This window comes from Vipera ursinii, assembly GCF_947247035.1.
Source record: "Vipera ursinii genome assembly, chromosome: 9".
NCBI classification, from domain to species: Eukaryota; Metazoa; Chordata; class Lepidosauria; order Squamata; family Viperidae; genus Vipera; species Vipera ursinii.
In genome coordinates this window covers 16,519,972-16,538,397 of record NC_139523.1, presented here as the reverse complement: position 1 = coordinate 16,538,397, position 18,426 = coordinate 16,519,972, and the positions used below count along the sequence as shown (strand labels likewise).

Below are 18,426 nucleotides of genomic sequence, written 5' to 3'. Positions count from 1 at the left end.
ATTGTAGCTTTTACACATTTCTCCTGAGAAGCTTCTTCAGAACAAAGCAACTTCTCTCCCTAGGATAGTTGCACTTACTATCAGTTAGTTGCACTTACTATCAGTTCTCCCAGGTAGTTCTGGTACTTCAGTAATCTAATAGGGCTATGATTATGTGTACTATAATTATGCTCACAACTAGTACTATACTTGTTGTGGGCATAATTCCTGCTTGTATGTTTATTCCGTCCTTTACTAGAATGTTGAGATTGATCTGTTCCTGGTTGTAAAAAAGTGAAACATTATGAATTCAGGAATTGGTTGAACAGGGGCCACCGTCATTCCATATATGCATCTACTTGGGACATTTTTTCCCCCCTTCCCTTTCTCATCATTCTTAATTTCACCAAAATCATTTGGGCCAGATGGAGAAGTGCTTTCTTTGCTGCTGTTTTTAAGATATTGGGAATGATAAAGCACTGTCCTGCTGTAAGACATCCTTGTGGATCTTATCTGCCTTGTGTCCACTCCATGTCTACCATATTTCATCACACCCATGTGCCAGAAGCATGTTGCGACTATGGTTGATGAAGAGAGGTGAAAAGACCGTTGAGATGGCCTGAATATATGGCAAAAATGAACACAAGCTAGCGTTTCCATTTCTAAGCTTGTAGCACAATTAACTTGACACTCCATCCAAAGCTGTACAAACTTAAGTTTGGCTTACCTTCAGTTTTACATCCTTAAAACTCGTTACTATACAAAGAGTTGGTTCTCATACATTTCTTAATAGCTCCAGGCTTGTTCAAAAGTTGTGCTGCTGCTAACCATGCTATTTCTCAGGTATATGTTCCAACTCTGTCTTAGAATTTAAACTGTGAGGTCATAGATGTTCTTGTGACAATTCTAACACATTCACTTGAACACACAGCAGACAACATGGTATGTCCCCATATAAAAAGATGTCCTTCATTGGCTCCACCTGAACTTGTTAAACAAAACATTTCGCAGAGGTAAAAACAGAGATATTACAACTATTGAAAAGTAATAGTTGTTACTATTGAAAGTAACCAATAAGGCTGGTATTCCTTTAAGTGGTAAAGCTTAAACCAAACCTATGCCACAAATTGCTTCTGCTATGGTCATTAAACAAATGCCAGTCATTAACCAAACCCACTGTTAGCGATAGACATATTGTATCCTGAAATTGGATGTAAACATTGATTTCTGGAAGAAAGTTGTAAATTGCGGTCATCTGATCACAGGGCACAGCAAATGGCTGTAAATACAGGCTGGCTACCGAGCTTCCAAAGTGCTGTCAACCTGTCCACGTGTTTTGATATATCTTTGGGGTGGGGGGAGTCATAATTTGAATGGTTGCTGAATGACTGGTAGATAAGTCAAGGTCTACCTGTCATTATTTTGATTGGGAGCCACCCAAATTAGTTAAAAGATGGGCAGCTAAAGAAATGTTCTAAATATAAAATAAATTTATTTTGAATGTCCTGACAGATCATGGGGGTGAAAGTGCAAAGTGCTAATTCCCACCAATCTAAGACCGTGCAGTAAGAACAAGTACATTTCCCCCCACCAAAAAAAAAAATTAACCTTACTTTGGGCTGTGTTATGAACCCTGCACTTAAGTGTCTTGTGATTAACTTCAGCCAATAAAAACCCACTCATCCTTTTTTAAAAATTTTATTTATAAACAAAATCATCAGAGTAAGTGCAGAAGAGAACATTGGCAGGATTCTTCCTGCTACTTGCTGTAGGCCGTTGCTTACAGAAGTGATATTCTGCAACCAGGCAGTTAAGAGCAGAAATGGGTGGCCTTGCCCCAAGGGGCTGAAACTGGACAACCAAGAGGATGGCCGAGTCACACCATTCCCGCATATTGCAGTCATTGCTGGCTCCACCTTTCTGGAACTGGTTTATTGCCTGTGAATTTTCATTCTTTGTTTTAGAGGCCCTCTTGCCTCGTCTTCTGGCCCTTGTCTGGGAGAGAAAGAAGCAACCAGAGGAAGGAGCAGCGGCCTGCGTAATTTGGCAGAAAAAAAAATGCTGCGGAAGGCCAGTACCTTTGCCTACCCCATATCCCAGTTCAGGAATCAGGGCAGGCAAACAAGCGATGAGCAACTGAGTCTCGGCGGCATTCATTTGTCTGCATCCCAAAGGGCAAGCTGGTAGGGTTATTCTGGAGGAATGAAAAAAAGCATTACACACTCGCTTTCCAGACACAAAGCACACTTCAGTGGAGAAGCTGGAGAAAAGCAGAACGTTGGGGCACCAGGTTATGACCTCCTCTTCCTCCTCTTCTCATTTGCCAGCAGCAAAACCTCTCTAACTACGGGACAATGGGGCCACCCACTCAAGTGCCATAAAAATAAATACATTAATTATTTTCCAGCATACACGTAACATGATTCAGCTTTCCCTACTGGAATTGGTGGGGGGGACATGAAAAAGGAGCCTATTTCAGCATCTCTTTGCTATCCCGTGTGCCCGTCAGGTAGCTATCAAGGAAGGTCTGCCAGGGTGAAGTGGAAGGTATATTAAGCAGTACCACTGTAGAAGTGGAATTGCCCAGGGGAAAAGTTGAACTGGTTGCCATCTCAAGAGCAAGTAGAAAACGTTCAAGCTGGAGGGCGGGAGGTTGCTTAACTGTGTGCCCCGTGCCACTTCGGGATAGGACCACACGCCTCCCATCCTCCCGGCTCACTTGTAGTGCTGGAATGGCAAATAACACAAACACAGAGCCCCTGCTTGTGTCGAAATAAATTATTAAGAATTGTCTGCTTATCAGCCAGCAATGTGAGTGTGTGGGGAACAAAGCCAGCTTGAGTCCTCAATACAGGAAGTGATTAACAGCAGAAGTGAGGAGAGTGATCTGCAGGCAGGCGGTACAGCTGGCTGGATTGGGCACCTGCCAAAACTCCCACCCCACCCTGCACCCAAGGGAGTGCATCATCTGGAGAGCAGCAGTCCTCGGCTGGCTTCTTCTAATCTGTTTCTTCTGTATGGCACAGAAGAGTAACCTCTCGACGTCCTCCTCCTCCTCCTCCTCTTGCATGAAGAGGGCTTCTCAAAGAGAGCCGCAAAAGAAGATGCTGTGATTACAAAAAAGGAAGGGCCAAACAGCTGAGTCTAATGCAAGGGTGGCCCTGCCACAGCTCCACACACAGGAGGCATCATCGCCTCGGTCAGATAAGGTCCCAGATGCCACCAGCGGAGAGGTGAGGAAACTTCTCCCTTTGTGAGAATCCGTCTGAAGCTTCCGACAAAGGTTCCGGGTGCCTAGGACCTTCCTCCTGCAGGAAGTCACCTTTCTTTCGCTGGTTAAGAAAGATGTCCTAGTAATTCTGTGACGCGGTGGCTGCAGAAGGGAGACACGTCTTGACGTGCCTTCGCGGAGAGCTGAGAGGGCCATGATTGTGCCAACAGGAGTCTTTTTTTTCAGAACTTGCCCTGTTTCAACTTATCAATGTGGTAGGTGAGTTTCAGCGCCGGCCCCAGTTTCAAGCCCATGTACTTCATCATCATGTCATTACGCAACAAGAGTAAGGCCTTGCCATCAATCTCCTGTAGGCATAGAGCAGAAAGAGAGCCATGTTTGTGCTGTGTCAGAAGTAAAAAGAGGCTGGATTAGGGTGACTGCTGATCTACAAGATAATACATGACAGGGGTGCCTAATTTTGCAACATTGGTTGCATAGAAAAAAGAACTTCTTTGACATGCCTTGACATTATGAGTGACACTTAACAAAAGCCCTTCATTTGCATAAGCTTTACATGGAGATTAGAGGCTTAGGGTTTGGCATCTGTCTTAGCTACTTGGAGAAAGTCTTTAAAACTGGAATCCAGCCTTTTTATAATACTCATCGAGTAAAGCAGCTATTTACATCTCTGCGCTGTATTACTCTGTCTCTCTACTTCAATTCTTATGCTATCATTGATGGTCAGATATATTCATCCTATATTGCCCAAATAATCTTGTTTACTGTTGGAAGGCACCAAAACTTTGCCTCACTGAGAGATATTGACCTTCTCAGGGGGAAAAAGAAAGAGCCTTGAAAGAGCCTTGCTAAGCACATTGTGCTTTAGATTGTAAGCCGCCCTGAGTCTTCGGAGAAGGGTGGGATATAAATGGGATTTTAAAAAAAACACCTCCACAGAATTATTAATAATGTGTTAAAAACTGCATTATCAGCAGGAACCATATGTTGGGTGACAGCACTTCCCTCAGGAGGAAAATACTACCCAGGCCAATTCAGATGATCCTGAGGGCATATTTACGTGTTTCCGGAAGAGATCTGCGTGGGGTCCCAGCTGGGGGTCAGCGTCTCTTACAAACTGCATGACATCTTCTACTGTCCAGGCCGAGGGATCCCGGGTACCCAACCGTGAAGTGTCTCGAGAACTCAGGTATCTGTCAGAGCCTAGGGGGCATAATAAAAAAAATGCAAATAAATCCTGGGGCTGCAAAAGCTGAGGGATCCATGCTATTGAAATAGCGGTTTCTGGTGACACTTTTTAAAAACAACCGCCACTGTCAAATTGAATGAATTACAAGTAGTCCTCTACTTACGACCACAACTGAGCCCAAAATTTCTGCTGCTAAGTGTGACATTTGCTAAGTAAGCCTCGCCCCATTTTACCATCTTTCTTGCCACAGTTGTTAAGTGAGTAACTGCAGTTGATAGGTTAGTAACCCAGTGGTTCAAATAAATCTGGTTTCCCCATTGACTTTGCTGGTTAGAAGGTCGCAAAAGGTGGTCACAGGATCCTGGGACATTGCAACCATTATAAATCTGGCTCAGCTGGCAAGCATCCGAATTATGATCACGTGACCCAGGGGGATGCTACACAGGATGAAAAACAGTCGTAAGTCACTTTTTCCAGTGCCACTGTAGTTTTGAACAGTCTCTAAATGAATGGTTGTAAGTGGAGGACTTCCCGTGTTTGCACCCAATGCTTTTAGAGGGGTAGCAGGAGTGCCACTTCACACCCAGGATCCATCAGGTCCCTGCCTTGCTATTAGTAGGACAAAAGTAAAGCTAGACTGCCTCACAGAAAAAGAGTGTTGAGGTGCCTTACCCCCAGCACCCAGTCTATGCCCAGCAGGGGCGCTGCACTGAGTGAGGCTGGAGGGCTGGTGGAGGTGGCGGTATCCCTGAAGTCGGAAGTCCCTTGAGTTGCGGATGGGGCTGGAGACGCTGACGGCGTTCAAGGCTGAGTCGATTGGGTCCAAGCGAGGCTCCAGAGGACCAGGGAGACTGTCATTCAGGACAAAGGTTTCACCTGAAAGACATAAGCAATGGGTGAGAGGGGAGCAAGCAACAGTGATGGGTGTTGCGGTGCACACAAACATCTTGAGTTGTAAAGCCAACAACGTGGAACAAATTTACTCAGCTAGAAAGTTGGGGAGGAGGAATTATTTTCACCATTTTGTATCAGGTTCTTCAAGATCATTTTTCCCTATATAACTACATCCAGTCATTCTCTCTTCATGTCCTAGAACAGAGGTCCCCAACCTTTTGGGCACCAGGGACTGGTTCCGTGGAGAGAGGTTTTTCTGCGGACTGGAGGGGGCGTGGTTTTGTGTGCATCTCGCGGACTTTTGCTGGCATGCCACAGCCTGGTACAGGTCCATGGAGCGGGGGTTGGGGACCCCTGTCCTAGAAGTTCTTCTGCATGGAAAAGAGTAGATACGTTCATTCTGGAACGCTCCTGACCAGCCAATGCAGTGGAAAGGCTAAGTCTTTTCTTACTAAAAGAGACCGTATTTTAGCATTCCCTAGGCATGTTACGGCAGGACTGCATTAAAATAAAGCACCAAGAATCCTGCAACCTTGGTTCTGCTTTTTTCTTTGACTATTGAAATAGGAACCTATCTAGACATTCCTTCATCTAAATTCCGCTGCTTTTTTGCACTTAGGTGCCAGTTCTTGGACAGAATAAACAGGGAGTGTTGTCTGGCACCCATTCCTCATTTCATTCTGGCAGAAAAGTAAATTGAGGTTAAGGAAGAAACTCTCCCAAAACTCTGAAGTCCGGCAGTGAAACGTTAAAGCCAAATTTCTACAAACAGCAATTCCTTATGTGCTGCTGTTGGTTCAGTGCTACATGAAGGGTGCACAGAAAAGCTTGTGCCAGGAATGCTTCTCGATCATGTACGCAATCAAACCCTCACACCTTCTGTGTATGAGACTTGGATCTGCTGAGATGTGGCATTATCTTTAAAATATCCCCACAGGGGTGTCACACATTGGTCTCCCAATGGAACCAGAATGTGTTCACAGTTCAGCTAATTTTTTTTAAATATCTCATCTTACTTGAGCTACTCACCATGAGCCTTTAAACAAGCCACAGTCCACACAAACTTTCCCTTTGTTATACAGAATACAAGAGTTAGAGGGGACTTTGGGGGGTCTTCTAATCAAGGAGGAGACCCTATACCATTTCAGATAAATGGCTGCCCAATCTCTTCTTAAAAACCTCCAGTGTTGGAGCACCCACAACTTCCTCAGCCAAGCCATTCCACTGACTAATTGTTCTCAATGTCAGGAAATTTCTCCTTAGTTCTAGGTTGCTTCTCTCCTTGATTAGTTTCCATCCGTTGCTTCTTGTCCTGCCTTCAGGTGCTTTGGAAAATAGGTTGACATCCCCCCCCCTTCTTTATGGCAGCCCCTCAAATATTGGAAGACTGCTGTCAGGTCAGCCCTATTCCTCCTTTTCATTAGACTAGACATACCCAATTCCTGCAACTTTCTTCATATGTTTTAGCCTCCAGTCCCCTAATGATCTTTGTTGCTCTTCTCTGCATTCTTTCCTCAACTTTTTTCAACTTGCTGTCTGAATCATTGGAGGGCTCCAGAGAATTATCTTTTCGGTGACCAAAACTGGATGCAGTAACTCCAAGTGTGGTCCTGCTTTCCTGGCACTTTCCTACTGAAAGCAAGGCAAATTACTGCAAGCATTAAGAAAGTACTATTTTCCCTCCTGAAATAGTTCTAAATGCTTATGTGCCCATAGTCCTATGGCAACATACGTTCATACACGAGAGGAAATGTTTTATTAAGAGACCATGGGCCATGAGTGGCACAGATAACTTGTGTGACAGAGGCTGAGGGACTTTCAAAGAAGTAAGATGTTAAAGGTTCACTTAATTGTCTTAATAAAGAAAGAAACAACATTAATTACGGTAAGAGTTCAACTAGTTCAGAATCCTGTTCCATCTAGCCATGAATCCTATTCCCAAGTACTGTATGTCCTTAGATGCTATCTGGGAAGCTCACCAGAATATGAAGACATTGTTATTGTCCTCAACAACTGGTATCCAAAGGTTATAAGAAACAGACGTTCCATAGAATTATCATGGATAAGAAATAGTGACCAAAAGTCATGGGCAATAGGCCTGATTTTGCCTTTCAAATCTGTAGGCATAAACATCAGATGGGAACAGAACATTCATCTTCAGCCTATGACGCCTCCTTCTTGTACTTGCTTGCACTGAGAAATAAGGTTGTGCTAGAGAAGACCATTCATCCCATCTTCACAGAAATGGTAGAACTGCTCACATGCAAGGGAATCAAAACATATTTTGTCCGCCTGAACACAACCGAATGATGTCTTGTATGGGAATGGCAGAGGCTGATGTTTTATTTCAGGATATTGTGATTGCTAGAAGAGCCATGCTGGTGCAGTGGTTAGAAGGTAGTATTGCAGGCTAATTCTGCCGACTGCCAGCTGTTCGATTCCGACCGGCTCGACTCAGCCTTTCTGAGGCCGGTAAAATGAGGGCCCAGATTGTTGACTGTGAACTGCTTAGAGAGGGCTGTAAAGCACTGTGAAACGGTATGTACTGTAAGTCTTAAGTGCTATTGGACTAAAGTGTAGAAAAAAACCCCCTCAGTTCCAGTCATTTCAATTTAAAGGTGGCTTTTGTTCTCATAGTTAAGCACAGATAATGGGGAGCACGTAGACTGAGAAGCCCACCAAAGAAGTTAGAAGTAGTGAAGGAAATGCTGTGGACCGCTGCTAGCGCTTCTGCTTGACACAGAGCAGCAGAAGGCACGGTCAAGATGGCAATGTCTACAGGGCACAGCTGAGCCAGAAGTAGAACACAGACATGAGTTTCAACCTATGCTGCTTGTTAAAGGAATAATATCAGCAAGGCTGGGAAAAGAGGCTCTGCTCACCTTCCAAAGGGTGATGGTCATTCTTTGGTAACTTGGGGGACAGAGGAGCGCTATATGGAGGGAAATCTTGGGAATACCTCTTTGTACCCCGGCCTGGTCCCTGCAGAGAGCCGTCTAACGAAATGCTCCTGTCTAGGAAGAGAGAACAAGCCCTGCTTAAGATCAGCACCTTCCTTGGCAAACAAATGTCCTGCCTCAGAGCAGCAGAACTGCCATACTCTATGGACTGGTCATTGACTGCCATAAAGATTCTTCTTCTTCTCTTATATAGTCTATCCCATGATCTATAGTTCCACCAGCAGAAACAGCTGTATCGCTGAACTGAAGGATGACTTTGAAATCTCTGGGTGTTACCAATTATCACATCATGTCTTCTGTTCTATGCAATAACTGGAGAATTTTATGAAAGGGACAGTGGCATTTCCAGGGCCGATAACGGCTTCATCAGAAGAGAGCTTTTATTTTATTTTTTTAAAACATCTTTTTATTCCCCTAAGTGAAAAACTGGTGCATCATTTCCAGTACATCTTAATTCTTATACATGCAATGGGGAATCTACTGCACACTCTTAACAGAGTTGAGGAATGACAAAATGCCTCTTTATAGTTAATCTGATCCCCTTAGCTGTTTTGTGCAATTGCTGATTTTAAGCTTTCTGCATGTCATTATTCCTTGATTGTTTGCAGTGGTGCTTTTCAAATGGTTCTTAAAAAGCATTTGCTCATCACAGGGAAATGTCAGGGCTCTTTGTTTGGCTGAAATGAGTAAGCTTCAGAATATGAAGTTAAATGCCAAGACAGCTATTTGTGAAAATCATGTAAAGGTCGATATTAAAACACAAAAAACAGCTACAAGATATTCAACATTTCCTTGTTGAATATCAATGCCAACTTTTCTAACCCAAATTTCTTAGACTGGCACTGGCTGGTTTTAAAATGGGACCATCTCCCCAGGAAATTGATAAATTAGATTTAAAATTTACCCGTGGTTCCCTAAGTCCATTTAGCATCTTCTGTGAATTTCAGATGTACAAGAAACACAGTGCCCATCTTTTTCATATTTTGTAATAAAAACTGTCATACTTGTTCTAATGTTATTTTATTTTCACTGGAATTATTGGCTGCTCTAATCAGAAATGATTCAGAAACATGTACATTTCAGTCTATGTAAGATGGATCAATAATAGTATGATAAAAAGAAATAAACCAATAATATTATACAACCTACATATAGTGCCTGGGTATCTGATGATTGGTCATCTTAACTGGTCAAATGTGATATCTCCAAGTCATTCTAGTAACATAATCCTCAAGTATTATGTCAAGCCCCGACTGGGAATTCACAGCTCAAACTCACTATGATTCTGGTGATCAAGAAACATTGCAAAGTAAATTAAATCAGTAGTTGTGTTTCTTGAGTAATATGCTTACCTGTAACCTGGACAGGGTTAGCAGGTTATGTCTGAAGGCCATGTTGTCATCTGTTGCTCATTTACTTCAGATAGATAGATAGACACTATCTATCTGTGAACCGCCCTGAGTCCTTCGGGAATAGGGCGGTATATAAATTCAACTAATAAATAAATAAATACAGACATAAATATATGATATCTATCTATCTATCTATCTATCTATCTATCTATCTATCTATCTATCTATCTATCTATCTATCTATCAATATCCTGTCTCAGCTTACGTGAGTCCTTGTTATGCAAGGAGAAACCCTTCTTCCAAAAAGCAGGCAGGAACCGCAAGAAAAACCAATCTCCTTTTATTATTCACAGACCTGAGTCAATGTCCAAGGCAAACAAACACAGTTGACAGAAATTCGATCCCCAACACGAACAATTGCCTTCGGCAACCAGCACCTCCCACACCTTCCCTTTGATAATTCAGCCAAGGCGTGGCTTCCTGATGCCTTCTCCTTTGCCTTTGGAGCCGCCCCATTGCATTCCTCTGTCCTACTCTCTTCTCTTGCTGGTGTTTTCGTGCATCCTGAATATTTCCCAGCTGTGCTTCATCACTGTCCAACTCAGACTCCCAGCACAGCTGTGTCTCAGCCTGAGCGCGGGTAGAAAGGCCAGGCTCCTCGTCAGACTGTAAGTCTTGGAGCTCCTCAGAGCCTTCCTCTGACTCTGCTGTCACTCCAGGCCCCTCCTCCTCCTCATCTGATTCCTTACTTTCCCCAAAAGTAAGGCTTATCCTAAAAATAAGCCCTAGCCTGATTTTTTTTGGGTAGACCTAATATAAGCCCTACCCCCCAAAAGAAGCCCTAGTTTTGGGTTGAGGGGCACACACTTAACAATCAAGCTGGGGATGGAGATGTGGATCTGCCCCACGTGCCTCACACCCACCATCTTGCAGCCAGGCCTTTCCTTGCCGGCCTACTTCTTCTGAGGCCTCTTCTGCAGCCAGGCCTGCATTTCTCAGTCACGGGCCTTTCTTGAAGGCCTCTGCAGCCGAGGACTGAGCTACGGATTTAATCCATAGCTAGGTACTCAGCTGCAGTGGCCTTCCAGAAAGGCCTAACTGCAAAATGCAGGCTGGAATGCAGCTGCAGGATGAAGCTGATCCTTCGGCCCCAGAAGGAGTGGACCTGCTGGGTGGGGCTGTCGGTGCCAGAGGTGAGTAAGACATCCTCTGAAAATAAGACCTGGTGCCTCTTTTCAAGGCAAGAAAAAAGAAAAGAAAAAAGACCTGGTCTTAATTTTTGGGGAAACATGGTAGTAACACGATTGTTAAGTGAATCTGGCTTCCCCATTGACTTTGCTGGTCAAAAGGTCACAAATGGTGATCACATGACCCCCCCCCCCCAGGACACTGCAATTGCCATAAATGCGAGTCAGTTGCCAAGCGTCTGAATTCTGATCACATGACCATGGGGATGCTGCAGTGTCCTTAAGTGTGAAAAACAATGTCACTTTTTTCAGTGCCGTTGTAACTTTGAACGGTCGCTAAATGAACTGTAGTAAGTCGAGGACTGCCTGTATTAAATAGAAATGCATAGCTGGAGTAGGCCAGACAAATGGGGGATTGGTGGGGTTTTTTATTGTTGTTTTAATATTGTATTTACTGTTTTTAGTGGGCATATATTTAATTCTTTTTTAACTTTTGTAATTCTGTATTTTTTATTCTTGCCCTGTTCACCGCCCTGAGTCCTTCGGGAGAAGGGCGGTATATAAATATTATTAAATAAATAAAAATAAATAAATAAATTAGCCCAATTAAAATACTGCTGAGGACTCTCTGGACATCTTTCTTAGAATGAAAAAGCAGCTAAGCTGCACAAAGCTGTCAGAGGACCAAGACAAAAGACCTGTATATATAGTTATTATTTCTTGCTTCATTGCCTTTGCTAGTTACATATAATATCATTACACGTCATCCATCTTACTTTTCCTTCTGCCATCCCATCATAAAGAGAAAAGGGAAAAAATGTAAAAAGGTAATAAAAATGGTCAGTCTTTAAGGCAGCTTCCACAGGATATATCAAAGGTACTGGATGAATTCAGGGTTCTTTAAAAAACCCACATACCAGATCTTTGGCATTTCAAAGGGAATTCAAGGGAAAGCATTATTTTTCTGAAAGCTGTTCAAGCATAAGATAAATAAAGTGAAACTTCAACTTAATGGAATCTCAACTTAATGCAACAAATTTCCATCCAGAGATTCTCCTGAAATAACTTGACCAATTTACGACATCTGAAGTAGTCTGGGCAAGGCACCGACATTTATGCTAATGTTGCAAATGACCCAAGTGAAATAATTGCAATGAATGATATAAACTTCCATTTCAACAGACATTTGGAGTCATCGGTCCCCTCTTCCCCCAGCTGGTCTGTTCAATTAAGATTTTAATGTTACACTTTGCTTTTTAGTTTTCAAGTCAGATATCATTGTTACCCCCACCAACAACCCATGAACAATAGTAAGTCTGTCATTGTATTTTTTGTCTCAGATAATGTATTTAAAACATAGACCCTGAGGCACTTAAATAATATTATTAGAAGGAACGGCCCTATCAACATGTTCAGCTCTATATCAGGTAAAATAAAATACATATAGTCCTGGACTTACAACTGGTTGCTTAGTGATCATTCAGAGTTATGATGGACTACCCCAGGGGTAGGCAACCTGCTGACTCAGGAATTCTGGGAGTTGAAGTCCATGAGTCATAAGAGAGCCGAGGTTGCCAACCTCTGGACTACCCCAAAGGTATTTGTGACCTGGTTCTAAAGCTTGGACAGGCACCCCACCCACCCCCTTTATAATTATGCGATCGCAGGTCAGGTGCTCAACAGCCAGATTGCACTGCAGCAGTCCATGGCCAAATCACCACGTTTTATAACATTTTTGTTGAAAACTAGTATTTACTACTGGTTTTCAGGAAAACAAAATGCCCCAAAGCGAACAGTGGGCTCGCTTCATGACTACAATGTTTGCTTTAAGACTCCAGCAGTTGCTTTGGGACGTGGCATTTGCTTAACGATTACTGCAAAAAAGGTCATAAAATCAGTTCTGTCGGGTGGGTGATCTGTTTTTACGACTGTCACGAATTACGACTGAAATGGGTCATGAGTTGAGAACTAACTGTGTAAGCTTTGCTCCAAGTTTAAAAAAAGGCGCACAAGAATAGGCGTGTGTGTGTGTGTGTTAGGAACAGGTTCAAAATGACGAATGAATCTGTCTGGCGAAACTTTACTCCACCTGCAGAGATTAGCATGAAAACTCTCCCAGCCAATTCTTACCTGGAAGGTATTTGTCATGGTCATATTCTCTGGAGTGATGCATGTGGTGGTGAGTGAGGGGCTGGTTCCCAAAGAGGTTGTCACTTCGCAGGTTGTGGCACAGTTTCTCAAGGAAACGGAGGACGTAGGTAATGCTATTCACTGCAGGTAAGTTTAAAGTGTGCTGCTCATGATCAAACACAGCTGAAAGAGGAAACCGACAAAGCCAAATATATAAAATTTTAAAGAGATGACCAGCAAAGCTCAACACCCCCCCTGCGTCCACTTGTCATTCAGTCTAATAAAATGCTTTCCGGATTTAATGACTAGAACAGTGATGGCGAACCTTTTGGAGAACCCAAAACCCACTTATGTATCGTCGTGTGTCGGGTGGGCGTGGCCCATTGGGTGGGCATGGCTGCGGTGGTAACGGCAGACTGGGTGGGACTAAAAAGTTCAATCAATTAATTCCAACTTTGTGAGATCTTTTTTCCCCCCCGCGAGAAGTTGAAAATTATTGATTGAACCTTTTTTTTTTTGCCCATGGCAGCAGAGGCCTAAAGCGAAAAGATTTTATAAAACCCAGCTGAAGGCCTAGGACTAGGGCGATGGCGCGTGTGCCCACAGAGTGGGCTCTCCGTGCCACCTGTGGCACTCGTACCATAGGTTCACCACCACGGGACTAGAACATTACTCCATTACTCCAATGTAAGGGTTGGGCAACTCTGGTCCCTTTACCACCCGTGGACTTCAACTCCCAGAATTCCTGACACAGCCAGAATTCTGGGAGTTGAAATCCACAGGTCATAAAGGGGCCACAGTCGCCCAGCCCTGCTCCAAAGGTTTCTAAAAAGCACATGATGCTGCACTGCCACTGTTAGAACCTCATGGCTAGATGGTGGCTAGCAGACACGCTTCCTGGGAGATATTTTCCCAACAACAGGAGTGTTACCTGAAATAATCTCTCCTCCATGGCCTTGCTTAAGGAATGAGAAGACAGTTTTCTGGTGGTAAGCACAGTCAATGCAAGCTTGGACTGCTTGCTGCAGGACTACGGACGCTCGAGCTGGACCAAAATGGTCAGGCAATTGCTGGATTTTCTTTTTGTCCAGATGAGGCCCAGGGCTACAGTTTTTATTCAAGTAGATGCAAACTAGTTGGGGGGGGGGAGACAGAGGGGAGAAACGACAAGCAATCACATAAGAAGCCTTCAATGCTTAATTTGAAAAAAAAAACACATAGGACTGTAGTAACATTTATCCTCTATTGGTTAATTCCTAACGCATGAACATTTGTAAACGCAAAGTGACCTTTTAAAAACAATGTTTAGTCTGTGAGATGGCAACAAAGATACACTGTTCTTCATGTGCTTATGAATTCACCTTGAAACCCTGCCTTGTAATTCCTGCAGAAATTGTGCCGTTAAACAGGTCAACCACAAAGCAGTCCAATATTTTTAGTTTGATGCCAGTTACGTGAACAAAAGAATCATCTTGGACAATCATTCTTTTGCCCTATTTTTCCCCTCTATCGTATGGAGTTGCTACCTTCTAAAAATCTCCCTCATTAGGTTTGTCATTTGTTTATAGATTTGTTCATTTATTTGCTTTCTCATTCCGTCCAGGTGTTAAATGACTCCAGGTGGCTTACCAAGAATATGAATTTGAAAGTACTATAATAAACTACACAATCAAGATAATAGAACCGCCACACCAGGGGAAGACAAAACTCAAAATATGTTAACATTGCCATGAGTTCACTAATCATCCCAGCAGAATGCCTGCAGGAAGAGCCAGGTTCCCCCCCCCCCACCAGAAGATAGCAGGAACTTTCAGAAGTAATAGGAGGCAGTTCCTTACCTGTAGGAGCCTGCATAGCAGAACTGGGGATAGTAGCTGCATCTTGTGGTACCGTACTTGTGTCAGGCTCAGGAGTGCTAGTTGTAGGGGAAGTGGGTGCTGGATTTAGTAACGTTCGCGGCTTTCTCTGAAAATAATAAAAAAAAAGTTTAATGGCTTTCAGTGGAAGAACAAAGTCTACTGGGTACAAGGAAGACGTTGTTAAGAACTGATATTACAGCATCAAGGACAGGCTGTTGGGAACATAAAGAGGAAACGGTGTCTCTGTGACAAAAGTGTATGAAGCCTAATGAGCGATAAAAATATCTTGAGTCAACAGCAACTACCAAGGGGCGTGGCATAAAAATTGCGATTTATAGCGGTGACAAAGCTTTTAAGCAGTTGGCTGTCTTTGCTTCCTGCTTTTCCACTACAGCAGTGGTCCCCAACCTTTGCAGGTTGGCGGCCTGGTTGGGGGTGGGTGGGGGAAGAAGGGAACCAGGCCGTGTAAGCAGGTGTGTAGTTCGACTCGCAGGGGCAGTGGGCCAGCGCACTTGTGCACATGCGCACTTGTACGCAGGCCCACTGTCCAATTGCAAATAGGCCATAGCCTGGTAGTGTGCCGTGGCCCGGGGATTGGGGACCCCTGCCCTATGGAGCTTGAAAGCAGCCTATCAAAAACCCTGACCAGTCCACAGCCTGTTCAGATTTAGAATTAAAGCTCTTTCGAAATTTTCAGTGCTGGAGAGTCCTTCTTGTGATTTTAAGATAGTAAGCAGGAATATGTGAAAAGTATATTGTATCTAGTCAAAGTTTTTTTAATTAATTAATTAATTGCCAGTTTGGCCTAGTAGTGGTTAAGATGCTGGCCTAGAAACCAGGAGGCCATGACTCCTAGTCTTGCCTTAGGCATGAAAGCCGGCTGGGTCACTTTGGATCAATCACCAGGAGGCTGTGAGTTCTAGTTCTTTAGTAGGAATGAGAGTCAGCTGGGTGTCTTGGAACCAATCACTCTCCCTCAGTCCAACCCACCACACAGGGTTGTTGTAGGAAAATTAGAAGGAGGAAGGAGTATTAGATATGTTTGCCACTTTGAGTTATTTATGCAAAATAAAGCCGGGGTAATCAGCAAGCAAACATTCTTCCTCTATCTTTGGGCATACAACTATCTTGCCGCAGTGACCGTATCAAGGAAGGAGGACTATGTTTGATAGTTCAGCCCCACACACTGACCACCTACCTTTCCACCAGGCTTTGGCCCCCTCTTTTTGGGGAATTTTAAAGGTTCCACTGCCTTGGAAGGGTTGGGGTTGGGATGGCTGGTCAGCACCTTGGGTGTCCGGCCTCTTTTACGACCAGGTTTGCATCCTCTTTGTCCAGGCGGATGTTCCAGGATACTCTTTGTGCTGTTGTGTATGGTGCTTTTTTCAGAAATCACATCAGGGGCAGGGAATGGGGTCTTTGGAATGACTACTGGCATAAAAGAGGAAGGAGAGGAGATGATCAAGGACCACCAAAGCTTCATTCAAAACTCTGTCCGGAAGACCTAAAGGCATGCAATCATTCTGCTGGTGTGCTTGTAAAAAGGTAAAGGTAAAGGTTCCCCTGCACATGCGTGCTAGTCGTTTCCAACTCTAGGGGCCGGTGCTCATCTCCGTTTCAAAGCCGAAGAGCCAGCGCTTGTCCGAGGACGTCTCCGTGGTCATGTGGCTGGCATGACTAGATGCCAAAGGCGCACGGAACGCTGTTACCTTCCCACCGTAGTGGTCCCTATTTTTCTACTTGCATTTTTACGTGCTTTCGAACTGCTAGGTTGGCAGAAGCTGGGACGAGAAACAGGCGCTCACTCTATTATGTGGCACTTGGGATTCGACCTGCCAAACTGCCGACCATCTGATCGACAAGCTCAGCATCCTAACCCACTGAGCCACCAACTTTGGCACCTTTAAGACCGGTGGACTTCATTAAAGCCATCTCTAGGGGGCTAAGTCTCTGAATAATATACACTAGTTTCAGCCAGCAGGAGGGTGCATATCTACTATGAGTGTATGAAATCCACAAAACCAGTGTTTCTCAGCCTGGGCAACTTTAAGAGGTGTGGACTTCAACGCCCAGAATTCCCAAGCCAGCATTGCTGGGGATTTAAACATTTTTATTTTTATTCATCAAATTTATATGGTTGCCCATCTCATACAAGGTGACTCTGGGCAGGGTACAATAAAACCAATTATCCAAACCGACTGTCATCATTTATACCATCTAGATAAAGTAATGACAGTGGGCAAGCACATAATTTTAACATGCTGCCATGTAACTTGTTTTATATGTTCTATTTTCACTTTTCTGGTTTTTTTTAATAATTGAAAGCTTTGTTAAACAAACAGCAGTCTGGATAGCTTTTAAAAACAAGCCACACAAAGAAAATGTGTGAAATGGACAGGACTTCATTTCAGAAAATGCCATTGGGTGGAGCACAGAGGCATCTAGGTCAACATACTAATGCACAAGAGCTAACTGTTCATACATGTCCTATTCCTACTCAGATGCAAGCATGTTCCTGAAGCCATAATACTCAAAAACGAAGGCTACAGAATGACTCTAGTTCCCACATTACATACTCTGCTACTTCACAATATAGTAAGGTACCACGTTTTCTGTTTGACTCTCCAAACAGGCAGAGAACTGGGACTACTAGAAATACAACTCATGAGAAATGGTGAACTCTGGACAGACAAATCTATAGTTATGCCGGGGTTTATCTTCTGGTAATTCAACCGAATGACAAGGAGGAAGAGAGGTACAGGTCTTTTGACAGAGACCTCATTTCTACCAATTTCTGCCTGACGCTATTCTCCCTTCCAGCCTGAAATATCAAAGCTGAATAAACTCTTAATCTGTTCACAAATATTTGGAAAAAAATGGCTGACAGGTACAGAGGAAGAATGTCAGGTGCCATTTAACACATAGCTATGGTAACTTTAAAAACAATTAACTTTTGCATGCTTGCTGAGCATAATAAAGTTGTTTGAATGGGTGACTCCATCAACCAGAACGAAGGAAACTGGGATGGATGCCTATAGTTCTGCTCCAGTGCTGTAATTTCCACTGCCCTTGGCACTGCAATGAAAAGAGTGCATCCTTTTAAAAGTCTCCTTTGCTTGGCAAGACACTCTCCCACCCCGTGTCTCTGCCAGCTGGAACCGTGCCAGGGTTGAAACTCTACTCTTCACATTCCAGATCTCTTGATAATGCAGAAAATTGCCTCTAGCTCACAGTCTGTCCAAAGGCAATTAACTTTTATCATCCTGTCTCCCAGCTGCTAAGAATGCCAGACAATTCAGGTTCATGAATTAAAAATTCTGTACACATTGATGTTTGCCAGTAACTTTTAACGTTTCTTTTTAACTACGGGTAGTCCTCAACGTATGACCATAATCGAACCCAACATTTCTGTTGCTGAGTAAGACAATTGTTAAGTGAGTTTTGCCCGATTGTATGACCTTTCTTGCCACAGTGGTTAATCACTGCAGTTGTTAAGTTAGTTACACGGTTGTTAAGTGAATCTGGCTTCCCCATTGACTTTGCTTGTCAGAAGGTCGTAAAAAAAGGGGGATCACGCAAACCTGGGATTCTGCGACCGTCATAAACATGAGCCAGTTACGAAGCCTCTGAATTTTGATCATGTG

At 43.6% G+C, this 18,426-nt stretch overlaps 1 protein-coding gene across 6 annotated transcripts in view; it reads right to left on the bottom strand.

Annotated features, from left to right (window-relative positions):
- Positions 1-1,669: 1,669 nt before the first annotated feature.
- Positions 1,670-18,426, bottom strand: part of SCMH1 (Scm polycomb group protein homolog 1) — a 39,125-nt gene continuing 22,368 nt past the window's right edge. For 4 of the 6 annotated variants that reach the window (XM_083369299.1, XM_083369298.1, XM_083369300.1 and 1 more), the window contains 8 exons: positions 15,981-16,213; positions 14,762-14,888; positions 13,855-14,055; positions 12,924-13,106; positions 8,177-8,308; positions 5,073-5,276; positions 4,272-4,414; positions 1,670-3,558 (listed from right to left, as the gene is read on the bottom strand). In XM_083369299.1, the coding sequence (XP_083225425.1) occupies positions 3,433-3,558; positions 4,272-4,414; positions 5,073-5,276; positions 8,177-8,308; positions 12,924-13,106; positions 13,855-14,055; positions 14,762-14,888; positions 15,981-16,213 (1,349 nt within the window). In that variant the 3' untranslated portion in view covers positions 1,670-3,432. The remainder of the gene's footprint in view (positions 3,559-4,271; positions 4,415-5,072; positions 5,277-8,176; positions 8,309-12,923; positions 13,107-13,854; positions 14,056-14,761; positions 14,889-15,980; positions 16,214-18,426) is intronic. The other 2 variants (XM_083369301.1, XM_083369302.1) reach the window with 2 other exon arrangements.